At 41.6% G+C, this 20,261-nt stretch overlaps 1 protein-coding gene across 7 annotated transcripts in view; it reads left to right on the forward strand.

The window, feature by feature from the left end:
* Nucleotides 1–20,261, forward strand: part of LOC105499377 (chondroitin sulfate proteoglycan 4-like) — a 109,294-nt gene that overhangs the window by 56,475 nt on the left and 32,558 nt on the right. For 3 of the 7 annotated variants that reach the window (XM_071098925.1, XM_071098927.1, XM_071098930.1), the window contains one exon: nucleotides 2,962–4,235. The exons of 1 other annotated variant lie outside the window; for it this stretch is intronic. In XM_071098925.1, the coding sequence (XP_070955026.1) occupies nucleotides 2,962–2,994 (33 nt within the window). In that variant the 3' untranslated portion in view covers nucleotides 2,995–4,235. Of the gene's footprint in view, nucleotides 1–2,480; nucleotides 2,632–2,961; nucleotides 7,917–20,261 lie in introns of those variants that run through there. 3 more of the 7 variants (XM_071098928.1, XM_071098929.1, XR_011625026.1) reach the window with 2 other exon arrangements.

The raw sequence follows: 20,261 nt of genomic DNA on the forward strand, positions 1-20,261 counted from the left end.
TAAAATCCTCCAAAGACAGCATTTCCTTGCCTCAACCTTGAATGGGCTAAGAAAGAAAAAAGTCCTCACCAACAGTTTTTTGCTACTTTGGGACAGGGAGCTTATCTTCCATGGAAACTCACCAGACCAAAAGCCTTTCTAGAACTCGAGTTCAAGATATAGCCTCTGTATCAGCATTGAGCCACAGCAACATATATTCAACAGACCCAAACTTCTGTTAGTTACTCTTGAAATGCCTTTTAAAAAATAGAACCTATAACAGACCTCTGGAAATATAGCATTTCCAGATATTGATTGATGAGGTGGACTCAACTGCTCTGTAACTTACATGATAGTTTATCCTAGGCATATTTGAACTGGACATAGAATACCTTGGCAAAACACACCTGTAAACTCAGAGTATTATAATAGCTAGCAGGTCAGAAAAAGAAGTGACCCATAGGAACTAAGGGCTGAATATTTTATCTGTAGCCTTCCCTTCTGTGATTAAAGTTTGGTACATAAAGGGAAAGAATCAAGCATTTATCCTGTCTTTCCTGTACCTCACTACAACCAAATAGCAGGCAAAGGAAAGTTCTTTCTTATAAAAGACTTCCAGATAATAAAGAAGAAATGATAAAAGAGTATCAGTGTTTTGCCACTGCAACAATAATGGATTTAGGCAATGGTATCAATGACTCTTTAAATCTATTAGGTGACAGGCTAATGGGGAACCTTAAAATAGAAGGACTAACCTGCCAACATTTGAATCTGCCTGTCAATCTTAACATATCCAAGAGAGAGGCAACCTATTATTTTGCTTTGCAATGAGAAGCAAGAGAAAATATAAAATACAACCTGTAAAATATTCTTATCCAAAAGCTGAATCTGATTCCTATTAAGTCTCTAGATTTAACTACCAGTACATAGGAAATACAGAGGTGAGAGGAAATGCGAAACAACATCCCAGGAATGCAGTCAGCAAAATCCAGAATGTGGGAAACTCTCAAGACAGACAGCCCAATTTCTTCAATAAACAAATTGCAGAAAAAAATCAGAGGAACCCATAGATGAAAAGACACCTATGAGAAGCATCAAACAAATGTGATGTGGACTTAAGATCCTGACTCAACAGTGCAACTGGTGAAAAAAAAAAAAGACATGTACTAGATTACCAGATACATTTGAACATTTGGATATTTGAAAATACTAAGTTATTATTTGTAATATTTTGATGTGATCGTGGTATTATGGTTATGTTTTTAAGAGTCATCATTAACCAATACTTACTAAAGCATTTACAGATGTGTCTTAGTTCATTTCCATTGCTTATAACAAAATATCTGAAACTGGGTAATTTATAAAGAAAAAGAATTTATTAGTTATGGAGGCTGAGAGGTTTAATGTTGAGGGCCCACATCTGGTGAGAGCCTTCTTGCTGGTGGGGACTCTGCAGAGTTCCAAGGAAGTGCAGGGCATCACATGATGAGGGAGCTGAGTGTGCTAGCTCAGGTCTTTCTTCCTCTTATAAAGCCACCAGTCCGACTTACATGACAATCCATTAACCCATTAACCCATTAATCTATGAACGGGTTAATCCATTCATGAGAGCAGAGCCTTCATGACCAATCACCTCTTACAGGCCCACCTCTCAATATTGCCACAATGGGGACTAAGTTTCAACATGAGTTTTGGAGGGGACCAACATTCAGACATTTCATAGTAAGATGAAATTATATGATGTCTGTGATTTGATTAAAAATAATCTATGGGACAGAAAAGTGGGTAGGAGTATATATGCAACAAGACTGGTTCTGAGTTGATTATTGTTGAAGCTTCTGGAAAGTTAAGTAGAAGTTTCTTATAAACTTTCTGTAATATTATACAAATACCTTAGACATTAGTTGTCTTAAAATCAATGTGCTTTTCTTTCTCTGGTGAATAGATCATTTTTATAATAGAATCCCCTAGGTTGGAAAAATAAGTTACTACATTTTTAATGTTCCTGCATTTAGATGGGTATGTGCAATAATTTGAGCATGAGTAAAGTGAACGCTCAAAGGACACGTATCGCTTCCAGTTAGGATATATATCAATCCTTGTATCACCCCTGAAACCAGGGGCTAATTTATCTTACTGTTTGGTCAGGTCAGTGAAGGGCTGATATTATATCAGCACATAGACCGTGAGAACACTGGCTGGACTGTGGAAGACTCCTTTACATTCTCGGCCTCCTCCCCACCAGCAGCCCTGGGACCTGAGGAGTTCTGTATTACTATTTCATATGATATCACTAAGCCTGGTAAGCAGAGTTGTCTGCTTGCAAACACAGGTAATGCCGCCAAGATATGAGCAGTGCCTCATCTATAATTATTAAAGTAGGGAGAGTTTGTAAATAAATCTTTCCCCTTTTAATTGTCAATGCCATGATATAAACCTTTGAAATAAAGCTTAAAGAGTTATAAAACGTTATTATTTCTTTACATGCCCTCTTTCTCCAGGTCTCTTCTATTTTATCTCAGAAGCTTAAATAGTTGTACTGGGAGAAGGATGGCAACTTAGCTTTAAAGAATTTTATCTGCACCTCCAACTGAAGGCCTCACTGTGCCCATGACAGAAAACTGTTCATAGAAAATTAAAATGACAAATAGGGTAAGTTCTTAAAAGGAAAGGGGTATTGAAAACTGCATGTTTCCATGGCAAGAGAAAGTCCAGTAGTAGATAAGTTAGGAAATTAATGTTTTATAAATGAATATAAAGATTTTAAAGCTCAGTTGCCTGAAATGTTGACTTAATTGTGTGTGAGTGTGTGTATTTAAAATGTATTTATTTAATATGCCTTGAGTAGCAATGCTAATTCAAGTACTTGAGCAACCAAAGTGTTACAAATAATCCATTAGACAAATTTGAGGAAAAAAGAGCTTTACAGCTGTCATCTAAAAGTTCTAATGAAATGCCAATTTATTCTTTATTTTTTAACAGGAGCTTTTGTCAAGGAGGGAGACAAGGTTCTAATTGACCAATTTAAGTTAGATGCCTCCAACCTCTTATTCAAATTGCCTGAATCTCAGCGCTCTTCCTACGAAATTTGGTTCCAAGCGACATCTCTTCCTTACCACGGAACAATTATGGTTGGAGAAAGAAATATTACCAAAGGAAAACCCAGTTCGTCTCAGTATATAATTAATAAATTTGGAATTACATACATTCATGATGACTCTGAATCACTGGCTGATAATTTTACCTTTGTGGTTTGGCCAAACCAAAAGAGCAAGTTCAATACCAAGCCGGAAGCTGACTTTGTTGAAGAAATGTTTAATAGCACCATCTCTCCAGGTGATATTATTATAATGACCAGGCACCAGAATTAAAGACAAAGGGGCTTTGGTTGAAAGTTCTGCAGGGCAGTAGGTTGCCTGTGGGACCTGAACATCTGAAAGTGGAAGATCTGGACAGTCCTCCAGATGAAATCAGATCTATGATCATCTGTAATCCTAATAATGGCTTTTTGGCAATGGCTTACCTTCTGGACACACCTGTTCGCCATTTTGCATAAGCTGACATTGATAACTCTAAGGTGTGGTTCACACAGGATGGAAGCCCTTCCTCTGGAGTGTTCTACTTTAGTGTGGCAGATGGTGCACACCGTCCCTATATAAGCTCTTGACCTGGATGTCATTCCCGTCTGCATCAGCATTGTGAACCTTACTGACCTACTTCTCCCACAAGGCCAGACAACCATCACCATCACCAATGCTTACCTGTCAGCTACGACCAGTGGGAGGACCCCCCAAATCTCTTACAAGATAACATGGCCCCTCCAACATGGGCACCTGCTGATTGAAGACCAGGTGGCCGGCAATTTTGGACAGGAAGATTTGGATTCAGGAAGACTCTCTTATCACATGACAAATCTCACTGCCACACAGGACCAGCTACAGTTCTCACTGTTTACATCAGAAAGCAACCTGACAGGACAAACACTGAACATCAGAGAGCAGCCTTTACTGCAGGTTATGTCAGGCCTGAAAATTGCTGACAAAGTGGCTCATCAGCTGAGAAGAAGAGACCTAGATGCTACCGAGCTTGCTAATATGACTAACAGTTATCCCAAATTTGAAGTGATAGAGCCCCCTGTACATAGAAGACTGGGACGAAGAGGGTTCGCAGCAGTGTGATGGAAGAGGCTACTGTATTCACTCAGAGGGACATTGACCAAGGGCAGCTGGTATTCCACCAACAGGCGTGGGGATGCTGAACGACTCCTTCACTTTCTTGCTCAGGGTAGATCATGTACAGTCAGTGATAGGTTATCTCCCCTTCACCATAGTGCCACCTGACCCCTCACTTTTGCAAACATTTACACCAGATGTTCCTTTATTTGTCACTGGAGACAACCTTGTAACCTCAGTTCTCTCTCAGGAGAAGCCTGTGTTTTCCTCAGGACTCACGGCACAGACAGAAACTTTAGTGAAACTGACCCAGACCAGATGGCAGAAAGCAGATCCCTGGGGACAGCACAGTGGTGAAGAGCTCAGTGTGGATGGAGAGTCTCTGCCATCAAGGTCATTTGGCCACCAGCCACCACTAATAGTCAGCCGTTGGGCACCCACGCAGCCCAGAGAAAGCAGGTACCCTCTGATGGTCATCGTACCCTTGGCTGCCATGGTCTTCCTGCTGATAGTGGCTGCAGTGGTTTTGTCTGTCTGGCTGTTGAGCCACAGGTAGAAAAGGCAAAACCCCTTATCAAGCCCCAGACCAGCCTGGAACACACAACCGCAAGTCATAGGCCAGAAAGGAGCATAACGGTTCCCACTGTCACAGTGACACCCCTTCTACAAAGCTCCAGCAGCCCGCCAGTCTGTCTTTTCAGGGCCCCGCGGTGTGAACAAATGTATTCTCCAGTGGCTGAGCCAGTGGACAAATGTGCTGCTTGGGAGACGTGAATGAACCTGGACCCCGACATGGTCAAACTCTGCCAACAAACCAACCCAACGCTGAAGCACAACCAGTACTGGGTGTAGATTGAGGGCTCACATTTCTTACTGACTACCTACCGTGTTCCAGGCACTGGGATAGGCATTGGGATATAAAGCAAATAAATGCTGATTGGATCAACTGAGAAAAGCCAGGCCCTGCTAGTGATTCAATGTTCAATCCTAGCTCCATGGTTAGATGTTTGCTGGCTTGTTGATTGTGACTTGTACAACACTCATGGGCTTTCCACAACGGGCTCTTTGTGTCATCTTCTGGACCTGATTTTCTCAGTATCCATCAGTTGGTCAATATTTAAACCCTTTACTAAGGTGGTACACAACGTGTTAGCTCCACTGAGAATGCCAGTATTAACTTGGGGCATAGAGTTAAAGGAGGAAAGCTTTGAATACTTTACACTGATAATTCCCTCTGAGTGAGTCAGCAGGAAGTGCAAGAACTATTTCAGCATGTAGAAGAAGTAATTTATCACATCAATGAGTATGTTTACGTAATGTTTTTCTGTAATGTCTTTTCCTCCTTGGAGTCTCTAGGTTTGATTTCCTAGTGCAGGAAATGCCTCAGTGCTCTAGGTAGTGCTGGGACAGTCTGGCCCCTTTTGAAATTATCTACTGAATACATTGTGTTTCATCAGGAGGCTTTGTCTATTCTAATTTATAAAATCAAGCCTAGAATAGAAATATTGTTTGAAGCCTTATGGGACAGAAAAGTTTGTTGAATATTTTTGTGATGCCTCAATTTGGCTTAACTTTACAATGAATTAAAATAATGGTCCAGGCCCAGTGGCTCATGCCTATAATCTCATCACTTTGGGAGGCCAAGGCGGGCAGATCGCTTAAACCCAGGAGTTTCAGACCAGCCTGGGCAACATGGTGAAACTCTATCTCTACAAAATAAGCAAGCAAACAAGCAAACAAAAAAATTAGCCAGGCATGGGGGCATGTGCCTGTAGTCCCAGCTACTCTGGAAGCTGAGGTGGATGGATCACTTGAGCCTGGGAAATTTGGGCTGAAGTGAGCTGCGATATATGATACTGTCTCAAAAAGAAAATAAATAAATAATGTAGGCAGGGCGCGGTGGCTCACGCCTGTAATTCCAGCACTTTGCGGGGGCGAGGTGGATGCATCACGAGGTCAGGAGATCGAGACCATCCTGGCTAACACGGTGAAACCCCATCTCTACTAAAAATACAAAAAATTAGCTGGGCATGGTGGCCGGCACCTGTAGTCCCAGCTACAAGCAGGAGGCTGAGGCAGGAGAATGGCGTGAACCCAGGAGGCGGGGCTTGCAGTGAGCCCAGATCGCACCACTGCACTCCAGCCTGGGCCACGGAGCAAGACTCCATCTCAAACAAACAAACAAAAAAGTAATAATAACAAATTTGTATTTGCATTGTCTAATTGAACCTACCATTGGCCAACTGAAGCTTCAGTTTCTGTAACTGTAAAATGAAGATACTAGTACTTGTATTAGGAATGCTTTGGGCTGCAAAGTTGCAAGACATCTTCTATCAGTGGTTTAGGTTGGAGACTGGCAAGCTTTTTCTGTAAAGAGTCACGTAGTAAATATTTTAGGCTTTGTAGGCCATATATATATGTGTGTATATATATATATATATACACATACACACATATATATATTCTCTCACACATTCTTCTTGCTTTGTTTCTTTTTAACAACCTTTTAAAAATGTAAAAGTAATTCTTAGTTATTGGATTTGGCCCACATACCATAGTTTGCCAATCACTGATGTAGGTAATAGATGTGCTGAATTATCTCAAGTAATGAACATGCTAGGGGTGGGCATTCTAAGACTGGTTTGGTAGTTCAAGAATGGCACCAAGGGCTGAACTCTTCTGTGACTTCTGCTCTACCTTCCTTAGGCTGTTGACATTTCATTCTTTTATTTAATTTCTTGCAATTGTAAGATGTTTGCTGAGGAAGATTTTGATCTTTCAAATCAGTGTTTTATATCTCCTTTTCAAGTTTAATGATTCTTCTTGAAGCCAGAGGCCAGTTTTTCTCAATAGAGGTGGGAAGGCTGTGATGGGAGTGTGTGTAAGGGGAGACATGCCACCCAGAGGACATTTGGCAACGGCTAGGGACATTTGTGGTTTTCAAAGCTGATGGGGGAAGGATACTTCTTGCATCTAGTGGGTGGAAGCCAAGGAGGCTGCCGAACATACAAAAATGCACAGAACAGCTCTCACAACAAAGAATTATCAGGTTGAAAATGCCAACAGTGCAGAGATTGAGAAACCCTGTTTAAGTCACAATGAAGAGTTTTCCTGTATACCCAATGAAGGATATACTTATTACCAAGTCTAGCAAAAAGTGTATTCTAAAAACTTCATGATAGAGTGGAAATCTCACAGTATATTTGAAACTCTGATTGGCTAGTGGTGTACATGAACATTTAAAAAAGAGGATGTATTAAAAACCAAGCAAAACTTGGCAGCAAGCTCATTTCTTCATATTACTTGTCTAAGGAAAATATTTTGCCTTGTGTTAACAGGTGGAACACATCAGGAGAGTAAAAATGAGACAGAAAATTCACAAAGGTAAAGATGAGGTCAAAGTGTCCCCAAAAGTCTGATGCCTCTAATATGTTTCATATGGAAAAGGTTTTGTTCTCACTCCATCTCTTTTCTGTTCTTCTGAGTCGCACTTTCCTCCCAACTCAGTTTTAACTGCTCTTTAGGAAAACACACTTCACAATCTACAGAATAAATGAAATCATAGCATGTTTGGGCCTAGAGATGACTACCCATGCCTTAGATACTTGGATCTAATGTCATGGACAACTGTTGCTGAAGAACATTTCTCTACTCTTCTTCCAAAAGTGTTTTTATCCAGTGTGTCTGTACTTCCAAATTGTGTAGTCCTTTTCAAGTGTTTTGTTTAAAAGGAGGAGGAATGAGAGGCTTAACCAAGCTTGGCTTGGTCATTATACAACTCAGAATCGTTCTTAGGCCTGTTTTAATCCAGGCACTTAGAAGGAGTAGGATGGGCTGGGCGCGGTGGCTCACGCCTGTAATCCCAGCACTTTGGGAGGCCGAGGCGGGCGGATCACAAGGTCAGGAGATCGAGACCACGGTGAAACCCCGTCTCTACTAAAAATACAAAAAATTAGCCGGGCGCGGTTGTGGGCGCCTGTAGTCCCAGCTACTCGGGAGGCTGAGGCAGGAGAATGGCGTGAACCCGGGAGGCGGAGCTTGCAGTGAGCCGAGATGGCGCCACTGCACTCCAGCCTGGGCCACAGAGCGAGACTCCGTCTCAAAAAAAAAAAAAAAAAAAAAAAAAAAAAAAAGAAGGAGTAGGATGGCAGTGTGTACCTGAATCTGCACATGCAAGGGAGGCCGAGGAGCATCTCTGAATCCAGTAAGTGGGTTTTGTTCCCCATCGGCTGGGCAGGGAGAATGCCTGCTCTTTGTGGAGAAGCCAGACATACTTGATTCAGTGAGCATGTGGGCCTCTTCCTTACTTCAGCCACAATGTCTCTAGAGCTAGGATTACCAGCCTGGTGAAACAAAACAGTCTGGCTTCCTCTCCTCTTTTTCCTCTTAATTTTGCAACTGCACACATAAAATTGGCGTCCATGTTGGAAGGAGATACACACAGATATTTAAAAATAATAATCCATGTTATTGTTTGTGAGTATGCCTGCTGGAGCCAGAATATCAGTGTGAGATCCAGATGTCAAACCTCAGTGATTAATCAGGTAATTAACAGAGTTTGGAAAGTTTTCTTCTAGAGGCTCTGGAATATTCTACTGATTTACAGATGGGTTCAATTAAAAGGAAATAATGCTTACCATTTGGTGCTGGCTCAAAGTGTGAAAGAAATATTTTTGGCAAAACTTAATTTAACATTGAAAATTGAAGTTTTAGAAAATTGAAAAGTCAGACCGAAATGGCTTCTCCCATATGCAGAGGCATAACGGAATAGTTTCGACTCTTTATCATAATGGAGTCACTGCTAAGAAATGACTGGTGAATAAATAAGTGTATAGCAGAGATTAATATCAGAAGACTGGCAGGATTTTGCTTAAGAGAGGGTATACTCTGGGCTAGGCTGGGAGTGGACAGTCTCTCTCTCTCTCTTTTTTTTAACCTCCTGCAAACATTTTTTTCGTATTAAGAGGTCTTGGCAGATTCCAACCTTTAGTGGTTCCTTCTCAAACATCTAGGTACCTTTCCTTATAGTCCTGCATTAATTAGGTGAGGTGAGGGTGAAACAGAAGCTGGCTTTACTCTCTGGTTCTTCAGATTTCTGGAGCTGAAGTGGACACATTTGGAGTGTAGATGGAAGGTGATGGTACATATCAGGTGATGGTACATATCAGGTGATGGATCCTGAATTTTAGATGGGACTGAGCTATCCACTCCTGCATCTTTCAGAGGCATCATAATTAATAATGAAGTTAGCCCTGCGTGAGGAGAGGCACGAGGATCAGAGTGGGCTGGGAGCCCACTGTTTGGCCTGCTGAATGATGGATCTTTTGCTTATGATACACAAAAACACCATTGACTATTTCATAGAGACCAGGATGAGGCTGCCTTCTCATAGAGATCTACAAACATTTATTAGGCACCTCATGTATGTGAAATGCTAGATCCTCTGCTTGGTCTGAAGATGCAAGATGCTATCTTGCAAGGGTCTTTTTGGTCTGCTTCTTCTGGTACACCCTTCTAGAGTGACACAAAAAGTGCCAGGACAGATGAGGGTATGGGAGAAAGAGGACAAAGACAGGCAGAGCTTAGGACAGGGCTTTGTGTTTTCACTTGGAATGCTCATGAGTGAGTGTTGCCCATCCCGAGGGGAGGCAAGAGTTGGAGCACAATGGCCCACTGTGGTGTGTCCCCCACCCTCCATGTTTCTCAGCCCAGCTTTGCACTCCCTGTCCCTTGGTGTGCCCCAGGCCTAGTGACGTTCCAGAGTGGTTAAATAATCGACTCTTGGTCTGTTTTGGATCCTGGCCCTCTATTTCCTAGCAATGTGACTTATTCAATTTCTCTGAACTTAGTTTCATCAGCCAAAAACATGGGGATAACGATATTAGTACCTACCTCTCTGGGTTTTGTTAGAATTTAGTGACATAATCACCTGAAGTTAGTAGAATAATAATAATCATGCAGTATTTTCAATGCATCAGGCACTATACTAACTACTATAAAAGAATTTTCCTAGGGTTTTAATGCGCTGTAAAAGAACGAATCTATGAAGTCTCTGAATAAACCAGAGGCTCATATTCTACGCAAAGTAGTATATTACTGGTAGTGGAATTTCAGGTGAACGATTTAGGATAGATGAGGTGTGTTTAGGAAGGGAACTTCCCAAATGCTCAAACTCTACCTGGCATGCAGGGCCGTTTCCTTGGAGACTGGTAAGAAAATGGATGGAGGAAACAGCATGACAGGAACATTTGCAAGGGGCAGATTCAAGCCAAGAGAGATTGAGAGTTCTTTACCTTGCAGAGGGGGTTGAACCACTGATAAAATGCCCTGCCCCATTCGCTTCCTGTTCAAGCAGGTATCACATCTGCACAACCCTGTCCTGGATGGGAAACCGTTACCTGCTCTTCCCTCCTCCCAACCTGGTTGTTCTCAGGCTTTCGTCAATTGATAATTTCTTTTTTAATTCCAGAATTAACAAACGACTGTTACTTAAAAAAATTAATATCCCTAGCAAAATTTAAAGTATCCAACTATCACCATAAGTCCATGTTTAAAGTAAGGGCAGAATCTTAGAACAAAGAACTTTATGGTGGGAAGAACAGATTTTTATGAAAAATTCTCTTTGTCCAGATTTGACTTTGGCCTGGGAAAACCTCAGGACACACCAGAAGGGTCAGGAATTCACCTCTGGAGGCCATGCTTATGGGTGCTTTGATTAGAGCAGAGGCAGAAGCTGGGGCAGAGGGGAACTCAGGCTCCTCAATGTTGGTGCTCTTTAGAAGGTATGGCCAGGTGTCCCTGGTACATGTGTACATATGCGGTAGGGGAGGAGTGGCAGTGGGAGTGAGGGGCAAATTTGCTACTTAAGAGTCCAGAGAATAGCAGTTCCATGGATGTGCAACCTGTGCAGCCATAGAGGGCCCGTCCTTAGAGGGCTTTGGTTTTGGTCGAATGCTCTGTGTCACATCTTGAAATTAGAATAATTTTTTAACAAGAGGCCTCACATTTTCATTTCTCACTGGGCCCCACACATTATGCAGATGTTTCTGAGTCCTCATAGAATTTAGTTGATAGTTGCATCAGACACCTCTTCAGCACAGTTTAGAATTCTCTCAACTTTGCATCTGGCTCCAACCGTAGTCATGGCTACAAGTTCCAAGCATGTTTGCAGCCATGAGTGTGCACTGTGCCCTGTGCTACCCACCCGAGGGCTCCTCTCTCTCCACTACATGACGGTGGGAACTTATGCTTGCACCACCCAGAAGTATGGCTCTGGTCCAGTGGAAAACTGGAGCCTATGGATAAATGCTTCCTCGTTTCATCTCCTAAGTGAACGGTTCTGAAATTCATTCTCTGAGACTTCTCAGAACATCCTGAAGATTGAGCACAATACACTGGTGTGTGGACTGTTTTCCCTCCCTGTTTATCATCCCTGTCCCTCACTCCTGCTCCCACTCACAGATGAATCTTTGCTTTTGGGGAAACCCACGCTAAGACAATAGTTCACATTCTCCCTGATTGTGACCCCTACGATTACAGACTCTGGGGCCAGGGATCCATTGCCTATTGACTCTTCCATGACCGTTAGGCACACAGTTACGTCTGGGTCACTTGACTCCAGGACCCCCTTTCTGCTGGGCCCCTTGCCTGTGGCAGCTCAGGTCTGTGGAGACACTGCTTTTTGCCTTCAGTTGGGATCCAGGGACCCTTGTGCCCGTGAGAGACTATGGCCCAAAGCTCTCTTTTGGAATCACGTTGAGGGGACAGGCGTTCACTGAACCATCTTCTAGCTGAACATCTCCTTACTCTTCAGTGCACTTTCTCTGCTGGTCATATTGGGTCTCAGAAACAATAACCCTTTTACCCCAACTTTTAGCAAGACCAAGATTTACTGTATTTTGTAATATTTTAGAAAGGCTTCTTTTCATGCTTTTCATTTCAACATGGTTCCTGCCTCTGCAAAGACTACATCAGCTCTCTTCTTTAAAGTAATAGCTTTATTGAGATATTTACATACCATACAATTTACCCAATTATACAATTCAATAGTTTTCAGTACTTTCAGAGTTATGCAATCATTACACAATCAATTTTAGAACATTTTTATTACCCCCTAAGAATTCTTGTACCCATAGCAGTCACTTACCATTTACTCCCAGTTCCTCCAGTGCTAAACAGCGACTAATCTACTTTCTGTTTCTATAGATTTGCTTATTCTGGATGTTTCATATACAGTCATGCACTGCCTAACAGCATTTCAGTCAATAGCAGACCACATGTATGGTGGTGGCCCCATGAGATTATAATGAAGCTGAAAAATTTTTATTGCACAAATACCTACCATTGTGTTGCAATTGCCTACAGCATTCAGTACAGTAATATTCTGGACAGGGCTGTAGCCCAGGAGCAATAGGCTATACAATATAACCTGGATATGTAGTAGGTTATACCATCTAGGTTTGTGTAAGCACAATCTATGATGTTTGTACAACACTGAAATGGCCTAACAATGCATTTCTCAGCACTATCCTTAAATGACTCATGACTGTGTGTAGAATCATACAATATGTAGTCCTTTGTGATCACCTTTTTCAAATAGCATAATGTTTTCAAGGTTCATCTGTGTTGTAGCGTGTAACAGTTCCTTTTTATGGCTGAATAATATTTTGTTGCATGGGTATACCACATTTTATTTATTGTTCATCAGTTAATGAACATTAGGGTTGTTTCCATTTTTTGGTTATTATGAATAATTCTGTGTGAAATATTCATGTGCCTGTTTTTGTGTGGATATGTATTTTCATTTCTCTTATACCCAGAAATGAAATTGATTGACTCATATGGTAACACTATGTTTAATCATCTGAGCAACTGCCAGACTGTTTTCCAAAGTGACTACCATATTTTCCATTCCCACAAGCAGTGTATGAGGGCTCCAATTTCTTCACATCCTCACTATACCACTTTTTTATTTTAGCCATCCTAGTGCATGTGAAGTGGTATCTTATTGCGGCTTTGCATTTCCCTACTAGGTGACAATGTTTAACTTCTCGTGTTCTTACTGGCTATTCGTACGTCTTCTTTAGAGAACTGCCTATTCAGATCATTTGGCCATTTAAAAAATTGGGTTATTTGTCTCTTTGTTATTGAGTTGTAGGCATTATTTATATATTTTGGATACTAACCTTTATCGTATATATATAATATACAAAAATTTTCTTCCATTCTGTGGGTTGTCTTCTCACTTTCTTGATGGTGTTCTTTGAAGCACAGAAGTTTTAAAATTTGGTGATGTCCAATTTACCTATTTTTTGTTTCTTGTACTTTTGATATTGTATCTAAGAACCCATTTCCTATTCCAAAGTCATGAAGATTTATGTTTATGCTTTCTTCTGAGAGTTTTGTAATTTTAGCTCTTACAATGAGATGCTTGACCCATTTTGAATTAATTTTTATATATATCGTATATAGTGTGAGGTAGTAATACAACTTCATTGTATTGCATGTAGATATCTAGTTGCCTCAGCATCACTTCTTAGTAAAACTATTTTTTCCCATTTAATTGTCTTTGTCACCTTTCAAAAAGGGATTGATCATAAATGTGAGGGATTATTTGTGTACTCCCAATTCTATTCCATTGATCTATATGTCTATCTTTATGCCAGTAGCAATCTGTCTTGATTACTATAAGTTTTGAAACCAAGTAGTATGAGTTATCCAACTTTGTTTTGCTCATTTTCAAGATTATTTAGGCTTTTCTGGGTTTCTTTAATTTCCATACTAACTTAAGAATCAACTTGTCAATTTCTGCAAAGAAGGTAACTGAGATTTTGTTTGGGATTGCATTGACACTGTAGATAAATTTGGAGACTATTGAATTTTAACAATATTAAGTCTTTTCATCCCTGAACAAGGAATTTATTTCCATTTATTTAGGTCTTTAATTTCTTTCAATAATGTTTTTGTCATTTGAATGTATAAGACCTGCACTTCCTTGGTTAAATTTATTCCTAAGTATTTTATTCTTCTTGATGCTATTACAATGAAATGTTTTCTTAATTTAATTTTGGGTTACTTATATCTTTGCAGAAATACAACTGATCTTTGTAATATTGAGCATCCCTAATCCAAAATACTCCAAAATTCACAACTTTTTGAGTGCCAACGTGATGCTCAAAAGTCATGCTCAAAGGAAATGCCCACTGTAGTACTTTGAATTTTGAGATTAGGGATGCTCAACTGGCATGTATGTGCAAATATTCCAAAGTTCAAACAAATTTGCAATCCCAAACAATTCTGATCCCAAGCATTTTGGATAATGGATACCCAACCTGTGTATCAATCTTGTAACCTGCCACTTAGTTTAAATCTTTTATTAGTTTTAATTGTTTCTTAGTGGATTATTCAGAATTTTGTATATGCAAGGTCATGTCCTCTGCAAATAAAGATACTTTCATTTCTTCCCTGCTAGTCGGAGTACTTTTATTTATCTTCTTGCCTAATTACCCTTGCTAGAACCCACAGTATGGTGTTGAATAGAAGTGGTGAGAGTGGGCCTTTGTGTCTTGTTCTTCATCTTAGGAGAAACTTTTCTTTCCCTCTCCATTAAGTATACTCCTAGCTGTGGATTTTTTTATAGGTATCTTTTATCAGATTGAAGAAGTTCTCTTCCATTCCTAGTTTGTCGAGTGTTTTTTTTTTTTTAATCATAAGAGGTGTTGGGTTTTGTCAAATGCTTTTTCTGCATCCACTGAGATGATCATGTGTTTTTTTGTCCTTTATTCTGTTGACGTAGTGTATTACATTCATTGATTTTTAGATATTAAACCCACCAATCCCACTTGGTCATGGTGTATAATCCTTTGTATATACTGCTGGATTTTGGTTTGCTAGTATTTTTTGTGGGTTTTCCCCCACTATTTTATCACTCTTGCTATAAACCTCTGACTTTAGGGACATGAACTAAAGCAGAAGAATGTGCATTGAATGGACATCAAAGATTTTTAATCTAGGAAGGTTGTTGTGAAACAGAAGTAGAATGGATTGGGGCTTAAAATGTTTGAGTCTATAAAGAGGAAGCTGAGATATTTTGTCTTGGTTTAGTGCACACATCTACCATTTAGAATGGTAGCTGGCATTTAGAACCATTTAGTGCACACATTCTACTATTTAGAATGGTAGCTGGCATTTGAGTAGGTCTCTGGGGCAGAAGTATATACCACAACTATGATGGAGGAGTTGCCCATATGCTGTTCTACACTATTTGGCTGTGTCAGCTGCTGCCCCTACCGCAGCCCATCCCAGGTGAGAGTCAAAGGTTAAGTTGTTCTAGCAAGTTGGGAGAGCCAGGAGGGATCATACAAGCTTTGTTTGCTTTGAGGATGGAACATGCAAGCACTGCAGGATGTTAACATGGAAGAGTGTGCTGAAATAGCAAGACAATAGATATCACAGTTCAAAGCAAAGGTCTTCAGTACAATGTACTATTTCTAAAAGAAATGATAGAAAACAGGCTACATGACCCTTAAGCCCCTCATTGACATTTTGAATGGAGAAAACTCAGGAATTAGAAGCTGGTGAAGAAAAGTTTAGAGAAAACTGCTCTTTTACCTGTGTGTTACCCCACCTCTGCCCTCAAGGGAAGAGATGGGAGTGCTTAGACTTTAACTTAAGCTTAGGAAAAGAGGTTTCAAGGGGCCTACATGGAGACCTTAGTGTATGTCCCCTGCATCTGAGGAACACAGAATAATCTAAGGGCAAAAGATAGACTGACTAGTTGCTTGATAGTGGCACAATGAAGAAGTGTTCATGGTAGGAGGCCAGATCTTTTGGGGTCTGTCAGGCCGATGAAAGAATATGTGGATGTTTTATTTAAACCAGAAATCCAGAATCCAGAGTATAAGCTGGCATGGAGTCATCTTAGATCCCATTGAAGAGGGTGGTCTAGAGGGGGATAGAGACCTAAGACCTAAGCAGAGAGAAGCCAGGTGACTGCTGGATTTCTAGGGGATGAGTACGAAGAAAGCAACCAGCCAGAGAACAGTTGCCTTTGCCCTGCCAAGGGGATTTTGGATGAGAGAGCTCCAAAATCTCAGAGGAACTATGTTAGAGCTCACAAGAAAGTCAGCTTTCAACATCTGCAAAAATGGAGATCCAAAATTCTAAACCTTATGGAAGCACCAGTTGAGCAGAATCTTCTGCTCCCCTGACCTACTCATCCTTACTGAGCTTGAACCCTGAAGTGGTTGAAACTGTGATAAGCCAAAAGAGGAAGGTCAAATAGGAGGGAAGAGAGAGTCTTTCCTCCCTTGACAGACCCAAATTATAAGAGGGGGAAAAGCCTCAAGCTGAAAGCAAATTTGAAATTTTGACTATTACATGAGGCTGGACATTTTAATGCTAATCTGAAGTTGTAATTTATGACTTGAAGTAACCCTAGAACTGTGGGTATTGGATCAGAAAATTATTGAGGATTTACCCTGTCCCTGTCTGAAACAGTAGGCTTGGTCCTGCAAAGCTGACTGAAAGGGGCATTAGGAGGCAAAAAATTGTTTCCTGCTTACCTTCTGTTCTGCTTGTTCAGCATGATGTTTACATGAGAATGATTCATTTCTATTTAGTAAAATCTTACCTCTCCTACAGGGCTGAGTGCCAGATGCTATTGACTTTCATTTCAAAATTTGGTTTCTCTAAAATAATACCCTATCAACATTTTACTTCCTCCAGAGGGCCTTGTCTGACCACTTCAGTTGATGTGATCTCAACCACCATAATGAATATTTGCCCTTTTTGGCCACTGAGCATCAGAACCGCCTCCCTATGTCTAAGAAATGTCTTCTTTATGAGGGGGAGCCAGTATCCAGGAATAGAAACTGAAATGCCAGGTACTCCCATTCCAGCCTCCCTGCAGCTCATGTGCAAACATGTTGCCTAAATCAGAAGCCAGCAGTAGAAAGAAGCAGGGGCTGTCCACAATCTGTATTCTGGTGACAGGTGGCAGTAGCAGAAGCTACATCCAATTTCCAGAGGCAACAATGACAGAGAATAGTGCCCAGTGTTGTTGGTGGTGTTGAAGCCTGCAATATTTGCACCCAGTGGTGGCTACAGAGTCTTTGTCAGGCCAGTTCTGTGGTATGAATTTGACAATAGTTACTGGATCTGTAGCCACCAAGATCATGGCCATCAAATAATTTTAGATTTACAAAAAAGTTGCAAAGATAGTATGGAGAATCCCCATGTACCCTCACCCAGCTTCTTCTGATGTTAACATCTTGTGGAACAAAGGTACAGTTATCAGAACTAAGAATCTACTATTTGTATAACAGTACTATCTAAACTGCACACTCTATTTGGATTTCCACCAAAACCACAATCTTGAACACCAGGGCTAGCAAAAGTAGGAAGCTGTCACCACCCCTCATTCAGAAAGGATAAAAGGAAGGATTGGTTCCTGGATCACGGAGAGTATGGCTGCTGGGAGCTGTGACCTTCAGCAGATAGAGGCAGCCAGCCTTGCTAGAACAGGGGAGGGAGGGAGCTGGGGCACAGGTACTCCCATGTCACCCTCAGGCCTTTTTCTGATCTCCTGCCTGTGACTTTTATTGACTGAACCCAATGAGAAGCCATAGGGCCAGCTTGCTCTTGATTAAGCCCACAGAGAGCAGCTTCCCAGGGTAGACAGTGGATCTGGAGGTGCACATGGAAGGCGTCCAGTAGAGGACAGACAGCTGACGTGTGGCCAAGCCACCCTAGAAGCCCGCTTTCCTCACTTGAAACATCATACTCCTTCTACCTCTCCACAGAGATGCCTTCTCATTTTCTCCTACTCTAGACTGCTTCAAGGTTCTTTTTGTTACAGACGAAAGGAAAAGCTTAGAGTTTTGCAAACTGAAAGGGGCTCATTTTGGCCTACATTCCACACACTCTACAATACAGAAAGCCCTGGGCCTTGTCTCCTGCTTTTCTCGGGTTTCCTCCCAGCTCTGGAAGCCAGAAGCCTATCTTGAGTGCCCTCCATCCTGACTCCCGGTGGCTCTACTTCTAGATAGAGGGCTTTGCTGAGCGGTTCCTCCTAATGAGCACAGGAAAGCCCCCAATAATTTTTGTGCATGTGTGCAATGGAAAAATAAGCCTCGTGTTGCTTTCTGAGTAAGTGAGGTTTGCTTTCTTCCTGGAAAGAGTTTTATTCTCTGAGACTGTTATTGCCATGGTCAATTGCAATCTAGGAAGCTGCTTTCAGAAATCCTCTCCTATGCTTTGGAATGTAATTGAAAACAACTGTTCTGCTTCTACTAAAACATATTCTGCTTCTACTGGAACCAATATTGCCAACCAATCAAGGAGAGGGTGAGGGAGAAATGGTTTGGGCAAGGGGAGGGGGAGATGGTGGTTGGGCCAGAGCAGGGAAAAAACAAGGTTTGCAGGTTAGAAGAAAAAAGTATAATTTGAGGTTTCCATGTAGAGTACATTTCCATCTGAGCTGCCTGGATGGCAAAATAGGTTATGAAGTAGAAAATCCGGGTGACTTTTTAGAGTGACAACGTAGCATCAGATCCAGGCAGCAATAAGGCGAGTCCAGAGCAGGACCGGAACCCTAGCCTTCTAGAAGCAAGTGAGTTACGGAGAGGTGTTTACCCCACCTGCTCTAAAGAGGAGGAGACAGGGGGGACTATTTCACAGAGCTGTGAGGAAGATGCAGGGGATGTGCCCTGAGCTTTCAGAAGGAACCCTGCCATTGACTTTCTAGTCATCAGTTCACTTCAACAAGGCAGATTAGAATACTCTTCCTAACGTAGGCTTTGCCTTTTGTTTCCTACAGGCCTCATATTCTCTAGCCTTAACCTTTCTGTACGAGTCATAATTTTCTTCCTAGGAAAATGATCCATACCAAGTGCAGATGCCCACTGAGTCTTTGCCAGGTAGGTCTACACTTGGAACATGTCCCCGTGTAAGCAAAGTACTTCCAACCCTGCAGGCAGCGTGGCTGGAGAGTCTCCCAGTAGATCTGACACACATTCTCCAGTGCCTTGAAGAATATAGAGGATTTGGGGGCCAATTTGAGAAGACAGGGCTCTTACATGCCTTTCCTTATAAGAGGTAGAACATATTCCTCATTCCATTGGAGAGATATCAGAGTTGATCACATTCAGGAGCATTAAAAAGGACATTGGAGGTAAAATTACAACTGTTTCTTCCTAGAGCTTTTTATAGTTGTAACATTAGGCACGAGTGTGAACTGATGCCAAGCCCTTTGGGTCAATATTTTAGTTGGGAATCTGGGCCTCTGAGGAGTCAACAACAGGCTGGATCTTAGATAAGTAGATGAGGGGCATCTCTCCCTTTCGGGGGCTCTCATAAGAATCTGTAGTCCCCATTAATCTCCAGATGTAAACATTCCTGTTGTTGTGGAACTTATGAGAGGCACCTAATAACTAACACTTACGGGGCCAGATGCAGTGGCTCACACCTGAAATCCCAGCACTTTGGGAGGCTGAAGCAGATGGATCACTTGAGTCCAGGAGTTCGAGACCAGCCTGGGCAACATGATAAAAACCCTGTCTCTTCAAGAAGTACAAAAATTAGCTGGGTGTGGTGGCACACGTTGGTAGTCCCAGCTACTCGGGAGGCTGAGAAGTAGGAAGATAACTTGAGCCCAGGAGGTGGAGGCTGTCGTGAGCCCTGATCACGCCACTGTACTCCAGCCTGGGTGACAGAGTGAGACCTTGTCTCAAGAAAACAAAACAAGCTAACACTTAGGACAGTGCCAAGCATTTAATAAGCACTCAATATTTCACATGTTTTAACTTGTTTAATTGTCACAAACACTATAAAGTACAGACTGCTGTATAGTACCTCAGTTTTCTCACTAATAAAATTTAGAGAAAGAGGCCAAGTAACGTGTTCAAGGACATATAACTAGTAAGCTTATAGCGATGTTGTGAATTGGTCTGTTTCTGGAATGAAGGATTCATACGTCCAGCTGGTGGGAGTGAGGCTGACAGAACGCAACCAGCTCTCTTTGGCATTGGCCTTGGCTGAAGACAGCCACGAGGCTGAGGACCATGCTCATTTCCCAGGGCAGCCCACATCAGTGGTTGATTGACACAGGGG

Source organism: Macaca nemestrina, chromosome 6, assembly GCF_043159975.1.
Source record: "Macaca nemestrina isolate mMacNem1 chromosome 6, mMacNem.hap1, whole genome shotgun sequence".
NCBI lineage: Eukaryota > Metazoa > Chordata > Mammalia > Primates > Cercopithecidae > Macaca > Macaca nemestrina.